Genomic DNA, 24757 nt, shown 5'->3' on the forward strand with positions numbered 1-24757 from the left:
AATTACAAGGAGATGCAGAGAGAAGGAGATGAATTTGCTGTACTAAGAAAAGATAACAAGGCATGTGGCAGAGTGTAGATAAGAAATACGGGCCAATTTTAAAATGTAAGAGTTAGCTAGTAACAAGCCTGAATTATTGAGTGATCATTTATAATTAATATTAAGTCTCATTGGGGTTATTTGGGAACAAGAGTGAAACTCCATCTATAAGCTACCCAGGTTTCATTCCCAGCACCATAAGTTACCTATCTGTGACTCCAGTCCTCAAGGAGCTAATATTGAATACCTCTTCAGGAATATGGTTCATGCCTTAGTCAGGGTTTCTATTGCTGTGTAGAGACACCATGACCATGGCAACTCTTATAACGACAACATTTAATTGGGGTGGCTCACTTATACTTTCAGAGGCTCAGTCCATTATCATCATGGCAGGAACAATGACAGTATGCAGGCAGACATGGTGCAGGAGCTGAGAGTTCTACATCTTACAGGCAACAGGAAGTCAACTGACTGTCACACTGAGTGAAGCTTGAGAAAAAGAGACCTCAAAGCCTGCCCCACAGTGAACTTCCTCCAACAAAGTCATACCTCCTAATAGTGCCACTCCCTTTGGGGGTCATGTTCTTTCAATCTACCACAGCTCACAGACATACATACACATACATACATACACGTAGGCAAAATACTCATACACATAAAATAAAAACAAAGAAAAATGTTAAAAAGCATTGGTTTTCACTACTCAAAGGATCTCAAGTGCCTACTATATACACACTTTTCTTATTTAAACACAAAATTTCAATTTTTCACACTGGGGAGAGGCATAGCCCTAAGTAGAGGTCAGAGAACAACTGACAGGAGTTGGTTCTTTCCCTATCATGCAGGTCCCAGGCTGACTGAAACCAGATTGCCAGGCTTGGTGGCCTTTCCCTACTGAGTCATCTTTCCAGCATCACATTTCTTTTTTAAAAATAGGGCCTCATGTAGCCCAGGCTGGCCAAAAACTTGCTATGTAACTGAGGCTGGCCTTGAACTCCTAGTTCTTGAACTACTGCTTTTACTTCCTGAGTTCTGGGATCACAGACATGTGTCACCACACACCAAATTTCATTTCTTAAGCAAAAAAGTCCTTTAAGGGGGCTGGAGAGGTTAAGAGCACTGACTGCTCTCAGAGGTCCTGAGTTCAATTCCCAGCAACCACATGGTGACTCACAACCATCTGTAATGAGATCTGGCACTATGTCCTGGAAAGTGTTTATATAACAAATAAACAAATTAAAAAAATAAAAGTCCTCTAAGGAACCACCTGTTCTATTTACTTATCTGTAGAATTTACTCTAAAGGAAAAATTCTATGATTCTACCGTAAAACTAGTTTCTAGATTTTATGTTTTAAGAAAATATCAACATACACTTCTAACTTTTTTAGATTTATTTTATAACTGTTTTGCCTGCATGTATGTTATGTCTGTGCATCAGGTATGTGCCAGATACCCACAGAGTTCAGAACAGGACATCAAATCCCCTGGAACTGGAGTTACAGACAGTTAAGAGCCACCATGTGAGTGCTGGGAACCAAATCCAGGTCCTCTGGGAGAACAGCATGTACTCTTGACCACTGAGCCATCTCTCCAGCCGCAACAAGTACTTTGTACTCTATTACATTTTGCTAATTCTGTCTGAAAGTTTCCAAGTATTTGCATAAAGTAGAGTACAACATTCTAACTTGATGTGTGTCATTCTGGGACAGCCTACTACTTACTAAAGGGCCACATTCCTAAATTCTTACACACTTGCTTTCTCAAGCTCTCCTACTGATGACACTTCTAGTTCCAGTGATAACCTGATGCTAGTGTGTCCCTCAGCATTCAGCCAAGGTTACTTACACAAGATGCTGATCCCGGATCTTACGCAGCTGGATCAGGTCAGGTTTGATGCTATTCATTTTTTTATCTATTTCCCGGTTGTCCAAAGCTTGTTTCTTCAAGTCCTGCTCTAGACGCGCTTTGCTATCATGAATCTCACCAAGACGTGATTTCAACTTATCAAAATTCATCAAAATTCTGTAAAAGTAGGACATATTAAGGCTAAAATAACAACAAAAGCAGAAGGGTCAAGAAGCATAAGCAGGGTCCTAATATCTTGTTGGGTTTGTTGGTCTGAGACAGGGTCTCACAAGCTACATAGGCTGGTCTTGAATTCCTGGGCTCAAGCAAACCTCTTGCTTCAGCTGAAATTATAGGTATGTGTCACCATTCTCGGCTACTAGCGTAAGAGCATGACTATGACAGACACAGGCGTTGGGCTATATTGGGGGGCAAAGCCACCATGCCTATCCCTTAGTGAGTTTGCAATTGGATGGGAATATGTTATACTGGGACCAGGACAGATACCACATGAACACTTACACAACACCCCTAAATGGAATGAGGAACTGGGGAAGACTTTTCTGGAAAAGGCTATGTCTAGCCTAAGTCCTACAGGATGGGTAAGAATTAAGAATTTACAGGGATAAGAGAAAACACATAAAAAGAAGAGATGCCAGTTGGTAACATTCATTACTCTCAACAGCCAGCAGTTCCACACAACATGGCTGAGCAACTTGAGGGGTATAAACAAGACAGAAACCAGTAATAAAAACAAAGTTTTATTTCATTACTCACTTGGATATATTAAGCACACTCACCGTTCAATCTCTTTCTCATTCCCCTCTCTGCGAAATCGCTCAATATAGTCTTTACTGTATTGTTCTTGGGTATGACACTGTTCCTCGAATATTTTAATAGTTTCATTAAATGCTTCAATTGCAGTCCTCTTCATCTGTATTTCCTACATGAGGAAAAAAAAAAACAATGCATACTTTATAACTAGGAGGATTAGGAGTTCAAGGACAGTCTCCTCTACAAAGCAAGCTTAAGGCCAGCTTTAGTTAAATGAGACTCCATTTCAAAAGACACACAAACACTTTATATTTTTATAATCTTGATCTTAAAATAAATCATGTAATTTTTATTATAATCCCTTATCAGACCAGTCATGCAGACTAGAGATGTGGCTCAGTAGAAGAGTAAGGTCTAACAAATAAAAGGGCCTGGATTCAGTCTCTAGCATGGGTAGAGGTGGTGGGGGAACTGGAGATGAATCTCAATTGTTAAGATGCTTTTCTAGCATATACAAAGCACTGGGTTTGATTCCTACTACCCAGCATGGTAGCACATGTAATCTAGCACTTAGAAGGTAGAATTCCAAGGACCAGAAATTAAAGGTCATGACTGGTTACACAGCAAATTCAAGGCCAGTCTGGATTGTATAACACCCTATCTCAAACAATCAAAAAGAATTAAGATCCTATATCAGGGCAAAACTGCCCTTTATTATTCAACCCTTCTCTATTACTGACATGTAAAACATTTCAGATTATAAAATAAATTAAAAAGAACCATTACCTGAGATATGGTTAAGAACCACAGAAGTGGCTATGAGTTGTCAAGAGACCGACCTTGACCACGACTTCAAGGGTCGTTTTACTGCGCACCAATTATTACAGTCCTAATCCCTAAGAGTTAATTGGAAGAGTGACTGAACAAGTGAGGAGTTCATCTACCAACATGCAGTTTCATTCCCAGAAGGCTGTGGAACCTATTTATTATCACTCTCATCACTAACTGCATGCAGAATTTCCAGATTCATCACTAGTCTGATTAGAAGAAAAAAAGCAGAGAGTATCTGCTAACATCAGATGTACAAAGATGAAACCCAAAAGCTCTACAAAACAGACTTACTAACTCCAAAGCCTCAGATAGAGTAATGTCTCTCATACATTCTGATGACCTCTGAGGATAGCAAGGGTTTAAAAATAATTTTATGTTTTATTATATTTATTTATTTTTGTTTGGGGTTTTTTTTTTTTTTTGAGACAGGGTTTCTCTGTGTAACAGTTCAGTCCTGGAATTTGCTTTGCAGACCAGGCTGGCCTCAAACTCACAGAGATCCACCTGTCTCTGCCTTCCAAGTGCCGGGATTAGAGGCATGTGCCGCCACCACCCAGCTATTTATTTTTTTGTGTCTATGCCCATGTGCACAGCAAGGTGTGCACATGTCACTGTTTTTTCCTTCCACTATGAGGGTCTGGGGATTGAACTCAGGTGATCATGCTTAGAGGACAGAACCTTTACCTGCTGAGTCATCTTACCATCCCAGGATACAAAACGTTAACAAATGAATCAGAATAACCTGAAAATCTTCAGAAAGGGCTTAGCTCTGGTTCAGTGTACTTCTCAGAGAAGTAATGACTGTGCACAAAATTCCAGGAAAATGGCTATCCTGAATATTTATGATTCTATTAATTCTCTTACAGGTAAGATAGGTTTTCTACTACCTCATATTTACTGACTTCAATTAATGGTCACTAAGAACACACTACACAAGTACTACCTGATGGATAATTAAGAGGCTTTGTGAAACTGAAGCTGTCCCAGCGACTCAGAGCGCATTGACTTCTAAACTCTACTTAGGTTTGGCTTCATGTCACAGTAGAAGCAACCAAATGAAGATAATTTAAAAAAATATTATATTATAGGGAGGCATATTGCATGCCATGACATGCATGTAGAGGTCAGAGGACAACTTGGTAAAATTGATTCTTTCCTTCCACTTTTTCATGGGGGCAGAATTCAAATGCAGGTCTCCAGGCTATTGTTGCAAGTACCTCTACCTCCTCAGCCATCTCTCTTGCCTTTAACTAATTTTGTTGTTGCTGTTTGGTTTTGTTTGTTTTGTTTTTAGATAGATCTCACTATGTTGCCCAGGCTGGCCACTAATCTGAAGTCCTCCTGCCTTAGTCTCCTATTGTTTGTTGATGGAGGACTCTCAATGGTTAATAAAGAAACTGCCTTGGCTTTTTGATAGGGCAGGATTTAGGTGGGTGGAGTAGACAGAACAGGATGCTGGGAGTGAGGCAGATGCCTTGGGCAATTGCCCTGCCTCTCCTCTCTGGGACAGTCGCCATGAAGCCAGCCACCAGGTCAGACATGCTGAGTCTTTCCCGGTAAGACATCACTTCGTGGTGCTTACGGATGATTAGAAATGGGTTAATCAAGATGTGAGAATTAGACAATAAGAGGCTGGAACTAATGGAGACAGTGTTTAAATGAATACAGCTTGTGTGTTGTTATTTCGGGGCTTAAGCTAGCCAGGTGGCTGGGAGCTGGGCGGGACGAAAAGCAGGCCTGCCCGCAGCTCCACACTATAGTTTGTGATCATAGGTATAAACCTAGTAATATGTTACAATTTTATTTATTGTTTTGTTTTGTGACATGGTCTCTCATGTAGCCCAGACTGGCCTCCTCCATTTCCCCCCCCCCCCCCGCAAAAAAAGAGCAGACCTCCCAGGCATATCAACCAAACATGGCATAACAAGTTATAATAAGACTAGGTACAAACTTTTCTATTAAGGCTGAACAAAACAACCCAGTAGGAGGAAAAGGGTCCCAAGAGCAGGCAAAAACAGACCCCTCATTCCCACTGTTAGGAGCTCCACAAGAACACGAAGCTACACAACCATAACATATGCAGACGACCTAGCTCAGATCCAAACAGTCTCTGTGAGGCCCTATGAGTCCTGCTTAGCGGATCCTGTTGGCCATGCTTTCCTGGTTTCCTCAAGCCCTCTGGCTCCTATGAGAGTGATCCTAGCAATGACTCCCAGGAATGGGGGATATGGAGCCTGAACTGCCCATCCTCTATAGCCATACAAGGGTGGAAAGCAGTGGGACAGGGATACCAGCCCAGCTATAGAACCTCTGACCTACAATCTGTCCTGCCTGCAAGATGTGCTTCTGGGCAATGGTGGTGCAGAACTGTGACTGGTCCAATCTGAAGCCCTGTCACGAGAGGAAGCCCATACCTGACACTGCCTGGATGGACAGGAACAGAGGCTAGACAGCCCAGAGAACCAGGACAGAACAAAACATGGCTATCAGAAAAAATAATAAGTCAATAAAATGATTCCTGATGATATTCTGCTGTACACTTAATACAGTGCCTGCCCAGTTGTCACCACAGAGGTGTCGCCCAGCAACTGGTGGGAGCAGATGCAGAGACCCACAGCCAGACATTAGGGAGAGCCAGGGAGCCCACAGAAGAGGGGAGGAAAGTCTGTTGGGGCCAAAGGGTTGAGGACACTTATTTATTTTTACCATGTATGTGCCTGGTGTCTAGACCTTAATTTCCAGTCTCAATATCTTTCACTTTGGCACTCCCGACGGCTTAACTGTGATGAGCTAGTATGTGATGGCAGAAGGGAGAAAAAGTTATTAAGACTTTTACATACTGAATCCATTATAGTGATCAACTTATATGGATGGTAAAATAGCCACTCATATTATAAGGTTTTATAGTAAGTAAATTATGGAATTTTTCTCCCAGGGCTAGAGAACAAAACCAGGAAACTACATGTGATAAATAAGCATTTTATCAATGACCTATACTCCAACTATTGTCTCTTTTATGTGATTTGAAAAGAAAATGTAAAAAATAATCATTAATGGGCATAAAACATATAAAAATGTAATCTTGGACAGTATATAACAAAGGGACAGGGCATGCTGGCACAAACGTTTGATGTTAGCCTTGCACTTGCAGAAGTAGAGGTACACAGATCTCTGTGAGTCCAGGCTATCTAGGACTATAGAGTGAGACACTGACTCAAAAAAGTGGGAGACAAGCAGGGGCAGAGATACATAATAGTAGTGTTTATATAACATTACAAAGATTTTTTTAACCATAAATTAATCCAATTATATACATACTAGGCATAATAAAGAATACTCCACACAGGCTAAAATATAGGTAATTCTTAGGTAAAAATATAATATTCTCCAAAATATATCACATTAGGCCATAAAACAAGTTTTAGTAAATTTTACCTTATTTTTTAGATTTATTTAATTGTATATGCATAACTGTTTTGCATGTATGTATGTATGTGCACAACATTCATACCTGATGCCTTCATGTCAGGGGAAAGCATCAGATTTACACAATAGTTACAAATGGTTGTGAGCCAACATGTGGGCGCTGGGAACCAAACCCAAAGCCTTTGCAAGAACAAGTGCTCTCAAATGTTCAGCCATCTCTCTAGCCCCAGGTTTTTATCATACAGAGGATCTCCTATGATCCACAGTGAAATCAATCATAGAAGAAAAACTAAAAAGTAACAAATATACAGAAACTAAATAACATGCTGTTAAACAACTAATGGCTCAAAAAATAAATGACAAAGGCCAGCCAGGTGTGACAGTGTATCCTTTAATCCCAGAAGGCTTGTGGGGCAACAGTAGATAGATCTCTGTAAGCTCCAGGCTACCCTTGTTCTAGGCTAGCCAGGACTACATAGTAAGACTTAACCTCATACAATAACAACAATAATAATGATAATAATAAATAATAAATGACAGGTGATATTAGAAAATGCCTTGTGATAAATGAAACCTAAGCAATCCATTAGAAAGTTTATGGGATATGACAAAAGCAGTATTCAGAGAATTTCATACATATAAACACCTCTGATTAAAAAGGGTAGCGAGAGAGACTGGGGGTGAAAAGGGTCAATAGGTGTGCTGGTTCCTTTTGTTAGCTTGACACAAGATAGGGCCATCTCAGAAAAGAAAACCTCATTGAGAAAATGCTTGCATCACACTCACCTGTGTTGTGGATTAAGATCATTGTTAAATAAAAGCAAACTGGCAGATAGCTAGGCAGGAAGAAACTGGGGGAGCCAGCCTGATACAGAATGCTGGGAAGAGGAAGGGCAGAGTCAGAGAGTCGCTGGCAAGCACAGAGAAGCAAAATGAGAATGCCATGTTAAGAAAAGGTACCAAGCCATGTGGCAGAGTATAGATAAAAATATCGGTTAATATAAATGTAAGAGTTAGTGAGTAACAAGCCTGAGCTATTGGCCAAGCATTTACAAGTAATATTCAGCCTCTGAGTCACCTATATGGGAAGAAGCCACTGAGACCTGGCAGTTGGGAGACAAAGGTTCAGTCAGGAGAGAAATGTCCCTCTGTAGAACTATAGGAAAGTCTGTGGGTCATTTTCTGGATGAATAATTGATATGGGCAGACCCCACCCACTGTGAGTAGTACCACCCCTGAACAGTTGTCCTGGGTTGTCAAAGAAAGCTAATTGAGCAAGCCATGGGGAGCAAGTCAGAAAGCAGCATCCTGCAGGTCTCTGCTTCAGCTCCTGCTGACTTCCCTTCAGGATGGACTACAACTGTAAGCTGAAACAATCTCTTCCTTCCCAAGTTGTTTTCGGGCATGCACTTTATCCGAGTAACAGAGAGCAAACTGACAGTGGGTAAATAGGCCCGGCAATCCGACCATGCAAGTTCTAAAGGATTCCACAAAGTTGTCCTCTGACCTGCAGAAGTGCACAGTGACACTAGGCTCCGCACACATACAAATTACAAGTTATTTTAAAAGAGGAAGCATCTCAGATCAATAATCTAACTTAAGGATGACTTAAGGAACCAGGAAAAAATTAAAAAATGCAAAACAAGGAGAAGGAAGAAAACAATAAAGATTAGAGAAAGGCAGCAAAACAAGGAATGGTGGCACATGTGTAATACCAAGACTCAATGTAGAGAGGCAGAAGGAACAGGGATTCAGTGTGACCTGCAACTACACTGGGCTAAATGAGACAGGGTCTCAAAGAAACAGAAACAGAAAAGGAAAGAAGAAAGTAAGTAAAAAGAGGTGGGAAAAGAAACCCTGTCTTCAAAAACATTAAAAAAAGAAAGAGAGAAAGAAAAGAAAAAGAAAAAAAAAGACTCAAAGAAGGGTCATTACTACGAACTCCATAAAATAAATAGGAATAAAGACTTTAAAGCAGAAAACCTCAGGCTGGAGAGATAGCCATGTGGTTAACAGCATTTACTGTTCTTGACGAAGACCCACATTTGATTCCCAGCACCCACATGATGACTCGCAGCCATCCATAACTCCAGTTCTGATGGCCTCTTCTGACCTCTATGGGCACCAGGCATGCACAGGGTGTACAAACAAACATGCAAGCAAAACACTCATACACATTTGATAAATTTGTCTTAAAAAGCATAAAACTGGCCGGGCAATGGTGGCGCGCGCCTTTAATCCCAGCACTCGGGAGGCAAAGGCAGGCGGATCTCTCTGAGTTCGAGGCCAGCCTGGTCTACAAGAGCTAGTTCCAGGACAGGCTCTAAAGCTGCAGAGAAACCCTGTCTCGAAAAACCAAAAAAAAAAAAAAAAAAAAAAAAAAAAAAGCATAAAACTGCCAGGTGGTGGTGGCACACGCCTTTAATCCCAGCACTTGAGAGGCAAAGGCAGGTGGTTTTCTTTGAGTTCAATACCAGCCTGGTCTACAGAGCGAGTTCCAGGACAGTTTTCTGTTATACAGAAAAACCCTGTCTTGAAAAACCAAAAGAAAGAAAACAAAATAAAAAAGGAAAAAAAGCATAAACAGGTGAGATGGCACACACCTTTAATCCCAGCAGCAGATGGATCTCTGAGTTTGAGGCCAACCTGATTTATAGAGTGAGTTCCAGGTCAGCCAGAGCTACACAGAGAAACCCTGGGAGGGGGCTTCCTTTTCCTTCCTAGTCTTCCTTTCTTTTACTAGAAATATGATGATAATGGCTCATGTTAGATTCAAGGAGAGCATAAAACAGAAAATCCCAAGAACCATGATGAAACAGCATTGTACTGCCCATACGGACAAAAATTAATTTCTATCTCAAGAATTTGTCATTTTGTTAATTTTTATAATTTACAACTATTTATTATTACCTAATTTTTAAAAAAAGTTTGGAGACAGTTACCATGTATCCCAGATAAGCTTCCGGCTGGCTACTTGAATTTCTGATCCTCCTGCTTCCATCTCCCCAGTGCACCACCACACCCTGTTTTCTGTGATGCAAGGATCTCACCCGATAGGCCAAGAGTGTGCACTCTACCAGTTAAGCCACATTCCGCAGCCCTAGTTAACACAGCTAGAAAATTCTACCTTTAACAACAGTAACGAAAAGGTATGAGTGGGAGTGTCTTTGTATCACCAAAATCTCAGACAGCAGAGGATCCAGCCAACCAGAGAGTCCAAGGCTGTCCTCACACGGTGCGCTCACCTGAGACGTCCTGGTGTACTCCTCATACAGTCTGTCATACTCCCTGCTCTTCTCCTGATACTGCGAGTGGAACTCCTGCAGGTTCCTACCTACTGCATCAATGTTATCTTCTTTTACCAGCTGATCCTACACAGGCGAAAACAAAATGAACAGCAGCATTAGTTCTGACATGCTTTTCCAGGTCTATTTACATTCAAATTATATTTCAATTTCAGAAGTTACTGTTTACTACAAAGCACCAAAAACACTTTTGACTTCATGAGAATTTTGTTTTGTTCTGTTTCTTGAGACAAGAGTCTCACTGTGCAACCCAGGCTGGCCTGGAGTTCATAGCAATCCTCGCCTTTCTAATGCTGGAATTAAAGATATGCACCACCCAATCATCTGACAAGAAAAATACTCTTTAGTGACAATGAGATCAGATTTTAAGTCAGGTATAAGTATTTTATTTTAAAAATTAAGAAATATGGGGCTAGAGAAATGGCTCAGTGCTTAAGAGCACCGGCTGCTTTTCCAGAGAACCTGGGTTTGATTCCCAGCACCCACCTGGTGGCTCACAACCATCTCTAACTTCAGTTCCAGGGGATCTAATACCCTCTTCTGGACTCAGTAGGCATCATGCACATATATAAATGCACAGACAAACAGGCAGGCAAAAACAAAGTAAAATACAACAAAACTCAAAAAAAACCCCACTAAACTAAAATATCTAAAATGCTACTTAGGAAATATGTCTCTTTTTTTTCCTTTTTTTGGTGAGATAGGGTTTCACATAGTCCTGGCTGGGCTGGAACTCACAGAGATCCACCTGCTTCTGCTGGGATTAAAGGCAAGCACTACCATACCCGGGATTAATTAGGAAAATAAATATAAACTAGTCTTCTTTTTAACCAATAAGCCTGATAAATAGAATAAAATTATATGAAATAATGCTGTGAGATCGTCTATGGTCATACCTGTTGGTATCTGGATACTGGGTACATCAGCTTCACATCGAGTTTGGGATTGTACTGAGCAAGAGATTCATGGTGATAGTGGTTAATGAGCTCCACCACAGAATTAAATGTCAGGGGGTCAGAAAAGCCATATTTACCATCCCGATGATAGATCTTTATCAATTTATTATTTCCTCCCTTCCTGTGAACAACAAAACAATAACTGTAGAATTTTCCCCAGAATTCTCTTAAAACAATTTCATATAAAGATATAAAATTTTAATTCACATCAAATAAATATTATTATGCTAGTAAGGTTAGAGGTAGTAAATCAGCATATATTAACAATATGTTTGCAAATATACACTCCTTTTTGTTGTTGTTTGTTTGAGACAGGAATTCTCTGTGTAGCCCTGGCTTCTGGAACTCACTTTGTAGACCAGGCTGGCCTCGAACTTGCAGAGATCCTCTTGCCTCTGATTCCCAAATGCTGGGATTAAAGGTATGCACCACCACCACCTGGTATATATTATTTTCTTACCTACTTTTCTTTCTTTTTTTTGATTTGTTTTGTTGTGTGTTCTTGACACAAAGTCTCTCTGTAGCAATGGCTGTCCTAGAACTTGTTCTCTGGATCAGACTTGTCTTGAACAACAACAGAGAGAGATCTAGCTGCCTTCACTTCCAAGTGCTGGGCCAATACACCTGGCCTCTTTTCTTTTCTTTTCTTTTCTTTCTTTCTTTCTTTCTTTCTTTCTTTCTTTTCTTTCTTTCTTTCTTTCTTTCTTTCTTTCTTTCTTTCTTTCTTTCTTTCTTCCTTCTTTCCTTCCTTCCTTCATCCTTTCTTTTGTTTCTTTTCCTATTTGTTTTGGTTTTAGTTATTAAAAATCAACACATGTAGGTTGGACATGGTAGTGCACATCTTTAATCCTAGGCCTCTGTGTTCCTGGCCACCTTATACAACGTGTTCCAGGACAGCCAGGAATACATAGAGACACCCTGTCTCAAAAACAAAATCAAGCTGGGCGGCGGTGGCGCACGCCTTTAATCCCAGCACTCGGGAGGCAGAGGCAGGCGGATCTCTGTGAGTTCGAGGCCAGCCTGGTCTACAAGAGCTAGTTCCAGGACAGGCTCCAAAGCTACAGAGAAACCCTGTCTCGAAAAACCAAAAAAAAAAAGAAAAAAATCAAGCAAAAAACCCAAACGTATACAACATTCAGTATCAAAAAAATTTAGCTCAAAATATTACTTAAAAATAACAAAAACATAAGAAAATTATTTCTTTTGGTTATTTTGTGAATTATTTTTTTAATTTTGTCATAGAGAACAAAAACAGTCCCTTAGGGCAGCTCTATCCAAGCAGAAGCATAAGCCAGCTCCGTATAAAGAGAACTATAAATGTCTGTCTCAGTATCACCAAAACACTCAAGGTTACTACAGATAGAATTTGATGCTTAAGTAGCTCAGACCACCTTTATTGAGTCAAACCCAAATACTCCCTTAAAAGACCACTGTTAAGAGCAAGTGTGGTAGCACATGCCTATAATGCTAATACTTTGAAGGAGGGTCACAAGCGTGAGGCTGGTATGTCTGGGCTATGAGGCAAGACCTTGCCCCACAAAAGAAAGCTAAGGAGAAGAAAATAAAATAAGGGGAAATAAGGAAGAAGATAAAAAGAATTTCTAACTAAAATTAAAATTCTAATCAAAATGGCAATGTTTTTTATAAGCCCCTGAAAGCATAATCTAAACTCACATCAGGTTGATTCATTATATAACAGCAAAATACTGTGCTACTCCCATCCAATTTTCTAGTAGCACCATGAAATGCAGGAGAGGTTTGATGTTTCTTTATGCTATGCATTTATTATGTATGACAGATAATACACTGGGATTTGCAAAAGACTAAACAAAATAGGTCTATGGGATGGTTAAAACTCAAATCACCCAAGGCTTAAGTCAGTATTTTATGGATGACGAACTATTCCTATAAAATGCCCATTAAAAGGGTTACCTAACCATTTGTGATTACTATAGATATATACCCACACATATACTGAAAATAAATCCAGGATGGTCTCTATTAAATTTCCTTCAAATCAGCATGCTGAACATCTGCAAAGGGCATCACAGAGAAGCACTAGGGAAACCAGGAATGTTAAACACACAGGGTCATCTCTTCAATGGAGAAGATGTATAACCTGTTTTCCACCCAGAAGGCTGGGAATAGATGTTAATAACCTGGTGTGGTGGTCTGAATAAGAATGGCCTCCACAGGCTCACAGATTTGAATGCTTGCACCAGAGAGTGGCACTATTTGAAAAGATTCAGAGGTGTGTCTTGTTAGAGGAAGTGTGTCACTGGGGTGAGCTCTGAGGTTTCAGAAGCCTCTGCCAAGCTCTGTTAACCCCAAAGCCTCTCTTTTCCTGCTGCTAAAGATTTAGATGTAGAACTCACAGCTCCTCCAACAACAGCTCTGCCTGCACACTGCCTGCTCCCAACCATAATAATAGACTAAACCTCTGAAGCTGTAAGCAAGCCCCAATTAAATGCTTTCTTTTATAAGAGTTGCTATGGCCATGGTATCTCTTCACAGCAATAGGACACTGACTAAAACAACTGGTAATCTTTGCTATCTGTAGGGCCAGTCTTTTTTTTTAAAGATGTATTTATGTATATGAGTGCTGTCTGAATATCTGTCTGCACATCATAACAGGGCATCAGATTCCATTCTAGATGGTTGTGAGTCACCGTGTGGTTGTTGGGAATTGAACTCAGGACCTCTGGAAAAGCATCCAGTCTTCTTAACTGCTGAGCCATCTCTCCAGTCCCCTGTACGGTCTGTTTTAACCTGAATCCCCCAGACTATATTTGTTTATCACAGACTCTTCGTAGATCTGAGGAGCATTTCGGAGAAGCAGTGCTTCTCAGTCATAAAACCCGTCCTTATGGAAGATGTCACATGTAATTTTTTTTTTTTTTTTTGGTTTTTTCGAGACAGGGTTTCCCTGTAGTTTCTAGAGCCTATCCTGGAACTAGCTCTTGTAGTCCAGGCTGGCCTCGAACTCAGAGATCCGCCTGCCTCTGCCTCCCGAGTGCTGGGATTAAAGGCGTGCGCCACCACCGCCCGGCTGTCACATGTAATTTACAACAGCCTAAGTAACCTCTGTGTTATCTTAGGGCCAGGACACTCCTGACTCCCACAGGCATTGTGTTTAGCTCAGTTATTCTCCCTATCCCCTAATCTTGAGCACTGTTTCTAAATCAATGGACCCCATCATTTGGAAGAGGCCATATGTACTTTGTAAAGATGTAAAGGCCAGGCGGTGGTGGCGCATACCTTTAATCCCAGCACTTGGGAGGCAGAGGCAGACGAATCTCTGTGAGTTCGAGGCCAGCCTGATCTACAAAGCTAGTTCCAGGACAGGCTCCAAAGCTACAGAGAAAACCTGTCTGGAAAAAAACAACAACAAAAAAAGTTTCTATGTAAACATGTCTTAAGCTTTGCTGTACATACAGAGTTGAGTTAATTATCATCAAGAAACTCTTCCAAAATTGTGCTGTACTTCAACATGTCTAAATCCAACTGCCCAGGGTAAGACTCTTTAAGTTTGAACCAACAATGGCTACTAAGTCATGTTGACCTAAATTCCCTTCCTGCCTCACTCAGATGGTTTCTCTACTCTGCTGGCCCTGTTGTTTACAGACCCCACAAACATCTACTGTGTCCCAGGTTCTACACCAAGTGCTATGGACTCAATGACAAACAAGCCATACACAGCCCACACTCTCACAGAACTCAAAAGTCCGTATGTCTGCAGTTTGGGGAGGAGAGGGTTGCATTCTGATTTTTGAGTTGTGAGGTTTTTTTGTTGTTGTTTGGGTTTTGGCTTTTTGAGACAGAGTTTTATACTGTCACCCAGGTTGGCTTGAAATGTGCTGTATAGATAAAGTTGGCCTCAAATTTGTGGCAATCTTCTTCCCTCAGGCTAAAAATAGAAGAGACAGCTCCTCAGGTGGGCCTGGAGCTCACTCTGTAGACCAGGCTGGCCTTGAATTCAGAGATCTGCCAGCTTCTGCCTCACAAGTGCTGGGATTAAAGGCGTGTGTCACCAGTGCCTCTTCCTTCTTAATACATCATTCTCCCATGATTCTGATGATGTTACTCTATGCTTTTACTTTCTCAAACTATTCCTCTTCAGTCTGTTTTCTGGCTATATAGTTATTCTATTTTTTTAAAAAAATTGTCAGGTGGAGAAGATGTCTCAAAGGTTAAGAGCACTGGCTGCTCTTCCAGAGGTCCTGAGTTCAATTCCCAGCAGCCACATAGTGGTTCACAACCATCTATGGTGAGACCTGGTAACCTCTTCTGGCCTGCAGGCATACATGCAGGCAGAACACTGTACATAATAAATAAACTTGTAAACAATTTCTCTAGCTTGTTTCCCTTCTAATTTCAAATCTCACCTTCATTGATTACTCTGTCTGACAATGAAGTCAACCACAGTATGGTCTTTGCATTTGTCAGAGTTATTGCATCTTCCCCCAAATTGTTGGGTTTGTTTTTTTGTTCCCTCCCCTGGGGACACCTATCTGGCTGGCGATTTTTAATCCTTCAGCTCTCGGGGATCATCACCTCAAAAGTCCTCCTTAAACTCCCTCCCTTACTCACCAGCACACCATGCTCCCTGTATCTCACAGGCTATGAAGTCATTTCACTTCTTTTAATGAGCTTATGTTGTCTTCCTAAGTTCACTCCCTTTCTCTCACCAAGAATAAAAACATGACAAGAGGGGCTGGAGAGATGGCTCAGTGGTTAAGAGCACTGACTGCTTTTCCAGAGGTCCTGAGTTCAATTCCCAGCAACCACATGGTGGCTCACAACTATCTGTAATGAGACCTGGAGCCCCCTTCTGGCATGTGGGCACACATGGAAGGAATGCTGTACACATAATAAATAAATAAATCTTTAAAAAAACAACAAAATAACAAACAAACAAAAAACACAAGAGGACATATCATGCCGTCATTTTTGCCTAGAAGAGCACTTGAACACTGTCAGTACTCGACAAATGTTAAGTGATTAAGCAATAAATCTTCAATTCAATGCTGAATACCTTTCACTTTTTAAAAGCCTCCTAAGTATATTTGTTATCTTGTTGTTTTAAGACTGGGTCTCATATTGCCCAGGTTGGTCTCATACTCATTATGTAGCCAGGTCTGACCTTGAATTTAGGACCCTCATAGGATTCTGCTGAGATTATAGGCATGCATCAGCACACCTGATCCCAAGAATCAAACTCAGGCAGGGTGGTGGTGCCACACTCGGGAGGCAGAGGCAGGCACATCTCTGTTAAGTTCCAGGAAAGCCAGGGCTACACAGAGAAACCTTGTCTTGAAAAACAAAAAATGCAAAATGAAAGAAAAAGAATCAAACTCAGGTCTCTTAACTGCTAGACAAGCACTCCTCAACTGAGCTACATCCCCAACCTGTTTCTTCTTTTAAAATATAGTCTTGCCACAACTTCTCTCCACTTACCTACAATATTAAATAGAAACTCCAAATTTTAAAATTCAAGGCTCTCTAAGCTCCCAAACCTTCTATCCTACCCGTCCTCTTAACAAACTTTCCATAGCCAGAATCCAAGCCAAATGGAGCCACATCACACAAAAATGGCTCCAACTTCTCACTCCACCTTCCCTTGCTCCTAGTGTTATCTACTTTTGCAACATATATCCCTGATTCTACATATAAAATATCATTTCTTCCATAAAGTCAGCTTTCAATATGCCTTTAACGGTAGATCTCTTTTTTTCCCTGAAGCATGTTTTTTGAAATTCGATTACTTTAACTCTTGTTCAATATGGCTTTCTTGTTTCTTTTGCCTTCACCTGCCTCAGTGGTTCTTTAGGCAAAACTTATTTTGCTAGTCTGTCAGCACTGGAGAAGCAGCAGAGGGTCCTCATTCATTAAGCAAGTACTCCACCACTAAACTGTATGACCATTTGATTTTTTAAAATTTATATGGGTGTTTGCCTGCATGTATATATGTGCACCATGTGCTCACACAAGTCAGAAGAGAACACCAGATACCCTGGAACTGGAGTTACAGATGGTTGTGAGCTGCCATGTGGGTGATGGGAACTAAACTCAGGCTCTCTAGAAAAGCAAGAGCTCTTAACTACTGAGCCATCTCTCCAGTCCCCCTACCCTTCACTTCTTATTTTGAGATAGTCTCAGTAAGTAAGTCACCTGGTAAAGGTGAATTTATAATTCTGCCTTTGCTTCCTGGGTGGGAGTTAAAACAGACAAAAGATTTAACTTGTTTGATGACCTGTGTAATTAAGTATCACTGAGATTATTTATTAAACTGAATTAAGTCCATCATTTGTCTGCCTAACAAAACCAATAAAGGGACAGTTCAAATGTCATTTCATCTGAGAAAGCTGCCCTGTTCTCCCATTTAATCTATCTTCTATCTAATATTTACTGAAAACCAACTATCTGACAATCTTTTCTAGATAGATAAAAACTATAAAGCATTCTTGCCAATATCTATCAACTAATGAATAAATAATGAAAATATATCATATGCACATACCAGAATATTATTGGAAATTTAATTCAAATCCATGCTGTAACATACATGAACCTGAAAGACATTAAACTGAAGAATGATAAGACACAGAAGGATAAATCCTATATGATTTTATTTATGAGGCCCTAAAATATTAAAATTTAGAGATAGAAAGTAGAACAATAGTTACAGGGGTTGAAAAGAAGGAGCTGGGCATGGTGGCACACACCCTTAGTCTGACTACTTGGGAGGCAGAGGCAGGCATATCTCTGTGAGTTCAAGAACAGCCTGTTCTACACAGCAAGTTCCAGTACAGCCATGGGTATATAGAGAGACCTTGTCTCCAAACAAACAAACAAGCCAAAGAAAAACAAAGAGAAAGATGGGGAAATTGGATGAATTCTAATGAAACAATTAAGATACAGGGTGTATTTGTTTCTCCTACTCCACAATTATACACTAGGATTATAAATTCCTCAGGGTAAAGTCATATCTTAAGTCAATATTCCCAATCCTAGAAACAATACCCAATACAAAGATAATCTTCTAAATTTAATTACTGTTCAAAATAAAACAGACTAAGCTATTCAAGGAATTACTACATCTACAGAAACTCATGTAAACTAGGAAATATTGAATATTCCTTTAATTTTTGAAAAATTATTTTATTATTACAGCTGAGTATAGTGTTGCACGCCTTTAATTCCAGCACTCAGGAGGCAGAGACAGGCAGATCTCTGTAAGTTCAAGACCAGCCTGGTCTACAAAGCAAGTTCCAGAGCAGCCAGAGAGTTAGAGAGAAATCCTGTCTCAAAAAACAAAACAAATTTTATTATTATATGTGTACAAGTGTTTTGCTTGTATGTATTTATGTATACCCCAGCATACTGGTACCCACCAAGGTCAGAAAAGGGTGCCAGATCCCCTGGGACTGGAACCTCAGATGGTTGATGTGAGCTGCCCATGGTCTTCTGCAGCAGTGCTCCTAACCACCCAGACAACTCTCCAACCTAATTCCTTTTAACATCAAATCCTAAAGGTGGTCCTAGACTAGGAGGCGCTTGTCTTTCTTTATTCCTCAAGAATACTGAAACTTCAGTTAAGTTATATAACTTTAAATTTTTATCCCATGTATGTATGTATGTATGGTGTCTGTATGAGTGTGTGTGTTACTGAGTCTGTGGAGGTTAGAAAACAACTTGTAGTTGGAGGAGTCAGTTCTCTCCTCCCATGTATATCCTGGAGATCAAACTCAAGTCATCAGTGCCTTTACCTGCTGAACTAGCGTGCCAGCCCAGTTACATAACATTTATAGGCTTTCCTTTTGTGCATAACACAAATAACTGTTATTTTTAGTTAGGTATGACTAAGAATCTGGGGATAAAATAGCATCTCAGTGAGACTAAACACATTTTCTAGCTGGGTGATGGTGGCACATGCCTTGAATTCCAGCACTTGGGAGGCAGAGGCAGGTGGATCTCTGAGTTCAAGGCCAGCCTGATCTATGTACAGCAAGTTCCAGAACAGCCAGGGCTACACAGAGAAACCCTGTCTTGGGGAGAAAAAAAAAAGAAAAATTCTAGGGGTCCACTGAGATAGCTCAACAGGTGAAGGCATTCACTACACACACCTGGTAGCACGGTCTGCTTCACAGAGAACTGACCCCACAGAGCTGTCCTCTGCCCAGTGGTGTGTCGACGTGTGCTCATACACACACCTCACACACAACTCTAGTCCTTTAATTCCAGTACAGGGAGGTCAAGGCCAGCTTTAGTCTACATAATGAGTTCCAGTGAAGCTGAAGCCAGAGCTAAATAGTAAGACTTTGCCTCAATAAAGAAATAAGTAAATGGCTGGAGAGATGGCTCAGAGGTTGAGAGCATCGCCTGACCTTCCAGAGGTCCTGAGTTCAATTCCCAACAACCGCATGGTGGCTCACAACCATATGTAATGAGATCTGGTGCCCTCTTCTGGCCTGCAGGCATACATGCAGACAGAATATTGTATACATAATAAATAAATAAATCTAAAAAAAAAAAGAAATAAGTAAATGACTGGGGACACGGTGGGAGACGGAGCATGTTTGCCTGGGATATATGAAGCCTTTAATGAATGAGTAAATCACTAATATTACACAAACAAATAACTAAATTTTATTACGGTTAGATGATTTTAATATTTTGTTTTTATTTAAATTATGCATATATTTATGGAGTTCAGAAGAGGGCATCAGATCTCTGAAGCTGCAGTTATAGGCAGGTGGGCCACCTGGTGTGGATGCAAAGAACCAACAAAATCAGGTTCTCAAGAGCTGTACCTGCTCTTAGACACTAAGCCCTTTCTCCAGCCCGTAGGATTCCAATGACTAAACATAAATGTTGAAATATCTAACAAAGTTTCTCTTAACCTGTTTGTTTGTTTTTTCAAGACAGGTTTTCTCTGTATAACAGTCCTAACTATCCTAGAACTCACTTGGTAGACCTCGAACTCACAGAGATCCACCTGCCTCAGCCTCCCAAGTGCTGGGATTAAAGGCGTGTGCCACCACTGCCTAGATCTCTTAACCTGTTTTTAACAAATGTCCCATCTTTCTAAGCATAAAATTTCATATCGCTACCATTTATAAAATACTAATATGTCCACATGGAAGGCACAGCACAGGCTGAGGGCTGTTTTATTGCCTACATAGCCTCATCTGTCAAAATTATGCTGAGTTCTACTTCCTAGAGTCCACATTAGAAAATATAAAGTTTTCAGAGAGTTAGACTCATTAGTAACCTTGGGTTATACCCATGACATTTACTTTAATGAAATAAGGGAATAAGATAACATATTTCTTATTCCAAAATATTTAGAAATTTTAGCCTCTTTATTTATATATTGCTACATATATTTAAAATATAAAAATAAAATAGGCATCATTTCATGTTTAAATATTTTACAGACAGAAAAGGGATTTTAAAGTTAAAATGTTAGCTAAACTAAAAATTATATATCTAAATTAAATAAAAATATGGAAAATATATAAATATTTAAGCAAAATACAGAACTCTATACACTCATATTAGGAGGATAGAACCCAAAGGCAGCAAGGCACTTACCTCAAAGTCAATGTATAGTCTCCCTGCATTTTTGTTGAGGCATCACGCACTAAAAAGGTACCATCTGGCATGTCCCGTAATTTGTCATTTACTTCTTCCCTGAAAAATTAAATTTAAAACAACTAAAATTAAAATTAAAACAAAATTAAAGGAAAAATTTGAAAAAGGAAAAAAAATCTGGTTGTCTTCACATATTATTATCAAGATCAGCAGGAAGGTTACAACACCCTCAAGTGCCAGTGGTCACCTAGGTCCTCCCCACGGAAGCAGGTTTTGTTTTTATCTTTGATATTCTGTAATCTAGGAAAAGACAACTTGATGTTTAACTCCTCCAGATTTCAACTGTCTGTGCAGATCATGTTTCCAATATGCCTTCAGGGTTTTTTAGGCAGGTCTGTACATGAAAAGTTTCAAGAAAACCCCACAGCTGTTTAAGAAGGGCATTATTTTAAGCAACAGTGGCAGCTGTTACTGACATTCACAGCCCATCAGCACCATGCCCTCTAATCTGAATTAATGTTAACAAATTCCTCTGCAGTTCAGGAATTTCAGGAACAGTATTCAGTGGAATTTAGGACATAAAAGATCCTTGAAAACCAGTAGAACTGTCTTTATAGTTTAGATGGCCTTTATGCTGTGGAATATTACCTTAACTGTGTAAAAGTGTGTTACATTTGTTTCTGCTTTGTTTGTTAACACTGTAAAGATGTGTTACATTTGTTTAGCTGTATTTGTTTAATTATGAGGTGTGTTGCATTTGTTTCACCTTGCCTGCCCAAAGTACCTGATTAGTCTAATAAAAAGCTGAATGGCCAATAGCTAGGCAGGAGAGGGATAGGTGAAGCTGGCAGGCAGAGAGAATAAGTAGGAGGAGAAATCTAGGTTAGAGAATGCGGAGGAGAGGATGAGAAGGCCAGAATCCAAGCAGCCACCAGACAGACAGACTTGAGAAGCAGTAAAAGTAGACGTACAGAAAGGAAAAAAGGTGAAAAGACCAGAGGCATCAGGGTTCCCCACTCTATGCTAAGACCAAGGTCCTCCCAACTCCCCCCAGGTCCAGGAAGGTGATCGACCAAGCTGAGAAGGCTCCCACAGAGCACGTCCATGAAGAACAATCAGAGCCCAGAGCCATTGTCCTTTGCTTCTCAGTCAGCCCCTGCTGTTGGCCACACTCAGAGAGACGGGTTTGAGAGGGAGGGAGGGGAGGTATGGGTGGAGGGGAGGGGAGGGAAGGGGGAGAAGGAGGGGAGGGAAGGGGGAGAAGGAGGGGAGGGAAGGGGGAGGAGGAGGGGAGGGAGGGGGGAGGAGGAGGGAAGGAGATGGAAATTTTTAAATATAAAAAAAAATAAACCATAAAAAAAAAAAAGACCAGAGGCAAAACATGGATGAAAAGAAATAGGTTAAATTATAATAAGAGCCAGTGGGACAAGCATAAGATAAGGCTGAGCAGCCGGGCAGTGGTGGCACACTAGTTCCAGAACAGACTCCAAAGCTACAGACAAACCTTGTATCGAAAAACAAAACAAAAAAATAAAACCACAAAAAGATAAGGCTGAGCATTCGTAACTACTAAGAGGTCTGCCAGGTGGTGGCAGTGCACGCCTTTAATCCTAGCACTGGGAAGGCAGAGGTAGGTGGATCTCTGTGAGTTCAAGGCTAGCCTGGTCTACAGAGCAAGTTCCAAAGCTGGAACTGGAGAAACCCTGTCTCGAAAAACCATATATATAAATAAAAAAATTGGGGGCTAGAGAGATGGTTCAGTGGTTAAAGGCACTCACCGCTCTTCCAGAGGACCTGGCTCAATTCCCAGCACCCACATGGCAGCTCACAACTGTCTATAACTCCTAAGATCTGACAGTCTCACAAAGACATACATGCAGACAAAACACCAAAGCACATAAAATTAAAAAATAAATTATTTTTTTAAAGAAAGCAATCTCTGTGACATGATTTGGGAGCTGATTGGTGGCCCAAAAAAGAAAGCCGGTTGTGCCTATACGTTTTTAAAAACACACTTACTGTGTAATACTAAAAATTGGTCTACTGAATTTTAATATAAAATGTATTAAGTCCTTTTCAAAAGTTAAACACAAGAGTAACAAACTATCTAGCAATTCTACTTCTGGGTAAATATCCAAAATTATCAAAAGCAAGAACTTAAGCAGATATTTATTTATAAATAGTATTTATAACATCATCGTGTGCAACAGCACAAAAGCTAAAACAAACAACTACTACCTACCAAATGTCCACAAAATCATCACATTTAGATGATGTACAAATATGACACTTACAAGTATTGATATATTTAGCCTTAAAAGCAAATGAAATGCTGACACATGAATAACTATGAAGATATCTGACATAAATGAATTCGGTCATAAATGTAGACTATTATTTAGTCCCACTATCTACAGTAGTTGAATTCACAAAGACAAAGTAAAAGCCTGGTTAGGAAGAGCTCAGGAAAAGAAGGTGTTTTTGTTTTAGCAAGTAGAGTTTAAGTTAGAAAGATGTAAGTGTTGAGAAGACAGATGGTAATTATGTGGGAAACAGAGTGGATGTACCCAATACAATGAAAAGATGCACTTAAGATGGTATAAGTAACAAAGAAATGGAATGGGTACCATTTGACTGGTGGTATAGTAGGACACTATAGCATCAAACTGGAGCCTGCTTTGACATAACAATCAGGATTGAAAAAAGAAAAAGGAAATATGCTAGATATGAGGTACTGTTGTGCAAGCCTGTGTGGGGAATTAAGTCAAAGTCACAGGGTCTACAGAGCACGCTCCTAGTCAGACTGAACTTACACAGTGAGACTCTGTCTCAAAAAAAACCAACAACAAAACCTTTAGAGAGACCCATTAAACTTTAATAAGAAAAAATATAAATGAAATATTGAATTAATTAATTTAATATTAAAATTAAGAAAAATATGCCAGGTAGTAGTGGCACACGCCTTTAATCCCAGCACTCCGGAGGCGGCAGAGCAGGTGGATCTCGCAGTTCAAGGTCAGCCTGGTCTATAGAGCTAGTTCCAGGACAGGCTCCATAGCTACTGAGAAACTCTGTCTCAAAAAACCAAAAAAAAAAAAAAGAGGAAAGAAAGAAAGAAAGAAAGAAAGAAAGAAAGAAAGAAAGAAAGAAAGAAAAAAGAAAAAAGAAAAAAATGTATGAGAATACATATATTCCCTCTCTGTATTCAAAATTATCCAAGTTTACATTTTATACAAAAAGCAGATCTGTCTTGGATGTCTATTTCAGAGAATAAGCTATATAAAGAAATTACAAAAAGAAGCCATGAATTTGAAAGTGAGCATGGAAAGTTATATGGGAGTCTGGAGGGAGGAAAGGGAAGGAAGAAATGATGTAGTCTCAAAAATGAAAATAAGTAATTTTTAAAAAGCTGCTTCAAACCAGGTGTAGTGGTGTCCACCTCTAGTCCCAGCACCTGGGAGGCAGAGACAGGCAGATCTCTGAGTTTGAGAACAGTTTGGTGTACAGAGCGAGTTCCAGAACAGCCAGGGCTGCATAGCAGGACCTGTCTCAAAAAAAAATGAAAACAAAAAAACAAGCAAAAACTATTGCATCACGCTGGACATTGGTGGCGCACGCCTTTAATCACAGCACTTGGGAGGCAGAGGTAGGCGGATCTCTGTGAGTTTAAGGCCAGCCTGGTCTATGAAGCCAATTCCAGGGCAGCCAGAACTGTTACACAGAGAGAACCTGTCTTGAAAAATCAATCAATCAAACAAACAAACAAACAAAAACAAAACTGCATCAAAATCACCTAATGATGGGTATGGTGGAACTTTCCCATAACCCTAGAGCTAAGACGGCTGGAGCAAGAGATTAGGTTTGAGATGGTCAATCAGGTCGGCACTGATTACAAAGCAAGACTCTGCCTCAAAGATTCTTGGGCTACACCTCAACTGATGCCCATGAAATATTTTAGACCCTTTGCCTTAGAAAGAACAAAG

At 40.2% G+C, this 24757-nt stretch overlaps 1 protein-coding gene across 3 annotated transcripts in view; it reads right to left on the reverse strand.

The window, feature by feature from the left end:
• LOC119817743 (phosphatidylinositol 3-kinase regulatory subunit gamma) overlaps positions 1-24757 on the reverse strand; it is a 75061-nt gene that overhangs the window by 16059 nt on the left and 34245 nt on the right. For 2 of the 3 annotated variants that reach the window (XM_038335142.1, XM_038335143.1), the window contains 5 exons: positions 20775-20873; positions 11118-11298; positions 10162-10287; positions 2686-2828; positions 1886-2062 (listed from right to left, as the gene is read on the reverse strand). In XM_038335142.1, the coding sequence (XP_038191070.1) occupies positions 1886-2062; positions 2686-2828; positions 10162-10287; positions 11118-11298; positions 20775-20873 (726 nt within the window). Of the gene's footprint in view, positions 1-1885; positions 2063-2685; positions 2829-10161; positions 10288-11117; positions 11299-17697; positions 17768-20774; positions 20874-24757 lie in introns of those variants that run through there. The other variant, XM_038335144.1, reaches the window with a different exon arrangement.

Source organism: Arvicola amphibius, chromosome 6 (genome assembly GCF_903992535.2).
Source record: "Arvicola amphibius chromosome 6, mArvAmp1.2, whole genome shotgun sequence".
Lineage (NCBI taxonomy): Eukaryota > Metazoa > Chordata > Mammalia > Rodentia > Cricetidae > Arvicola > Arvicola amphibius.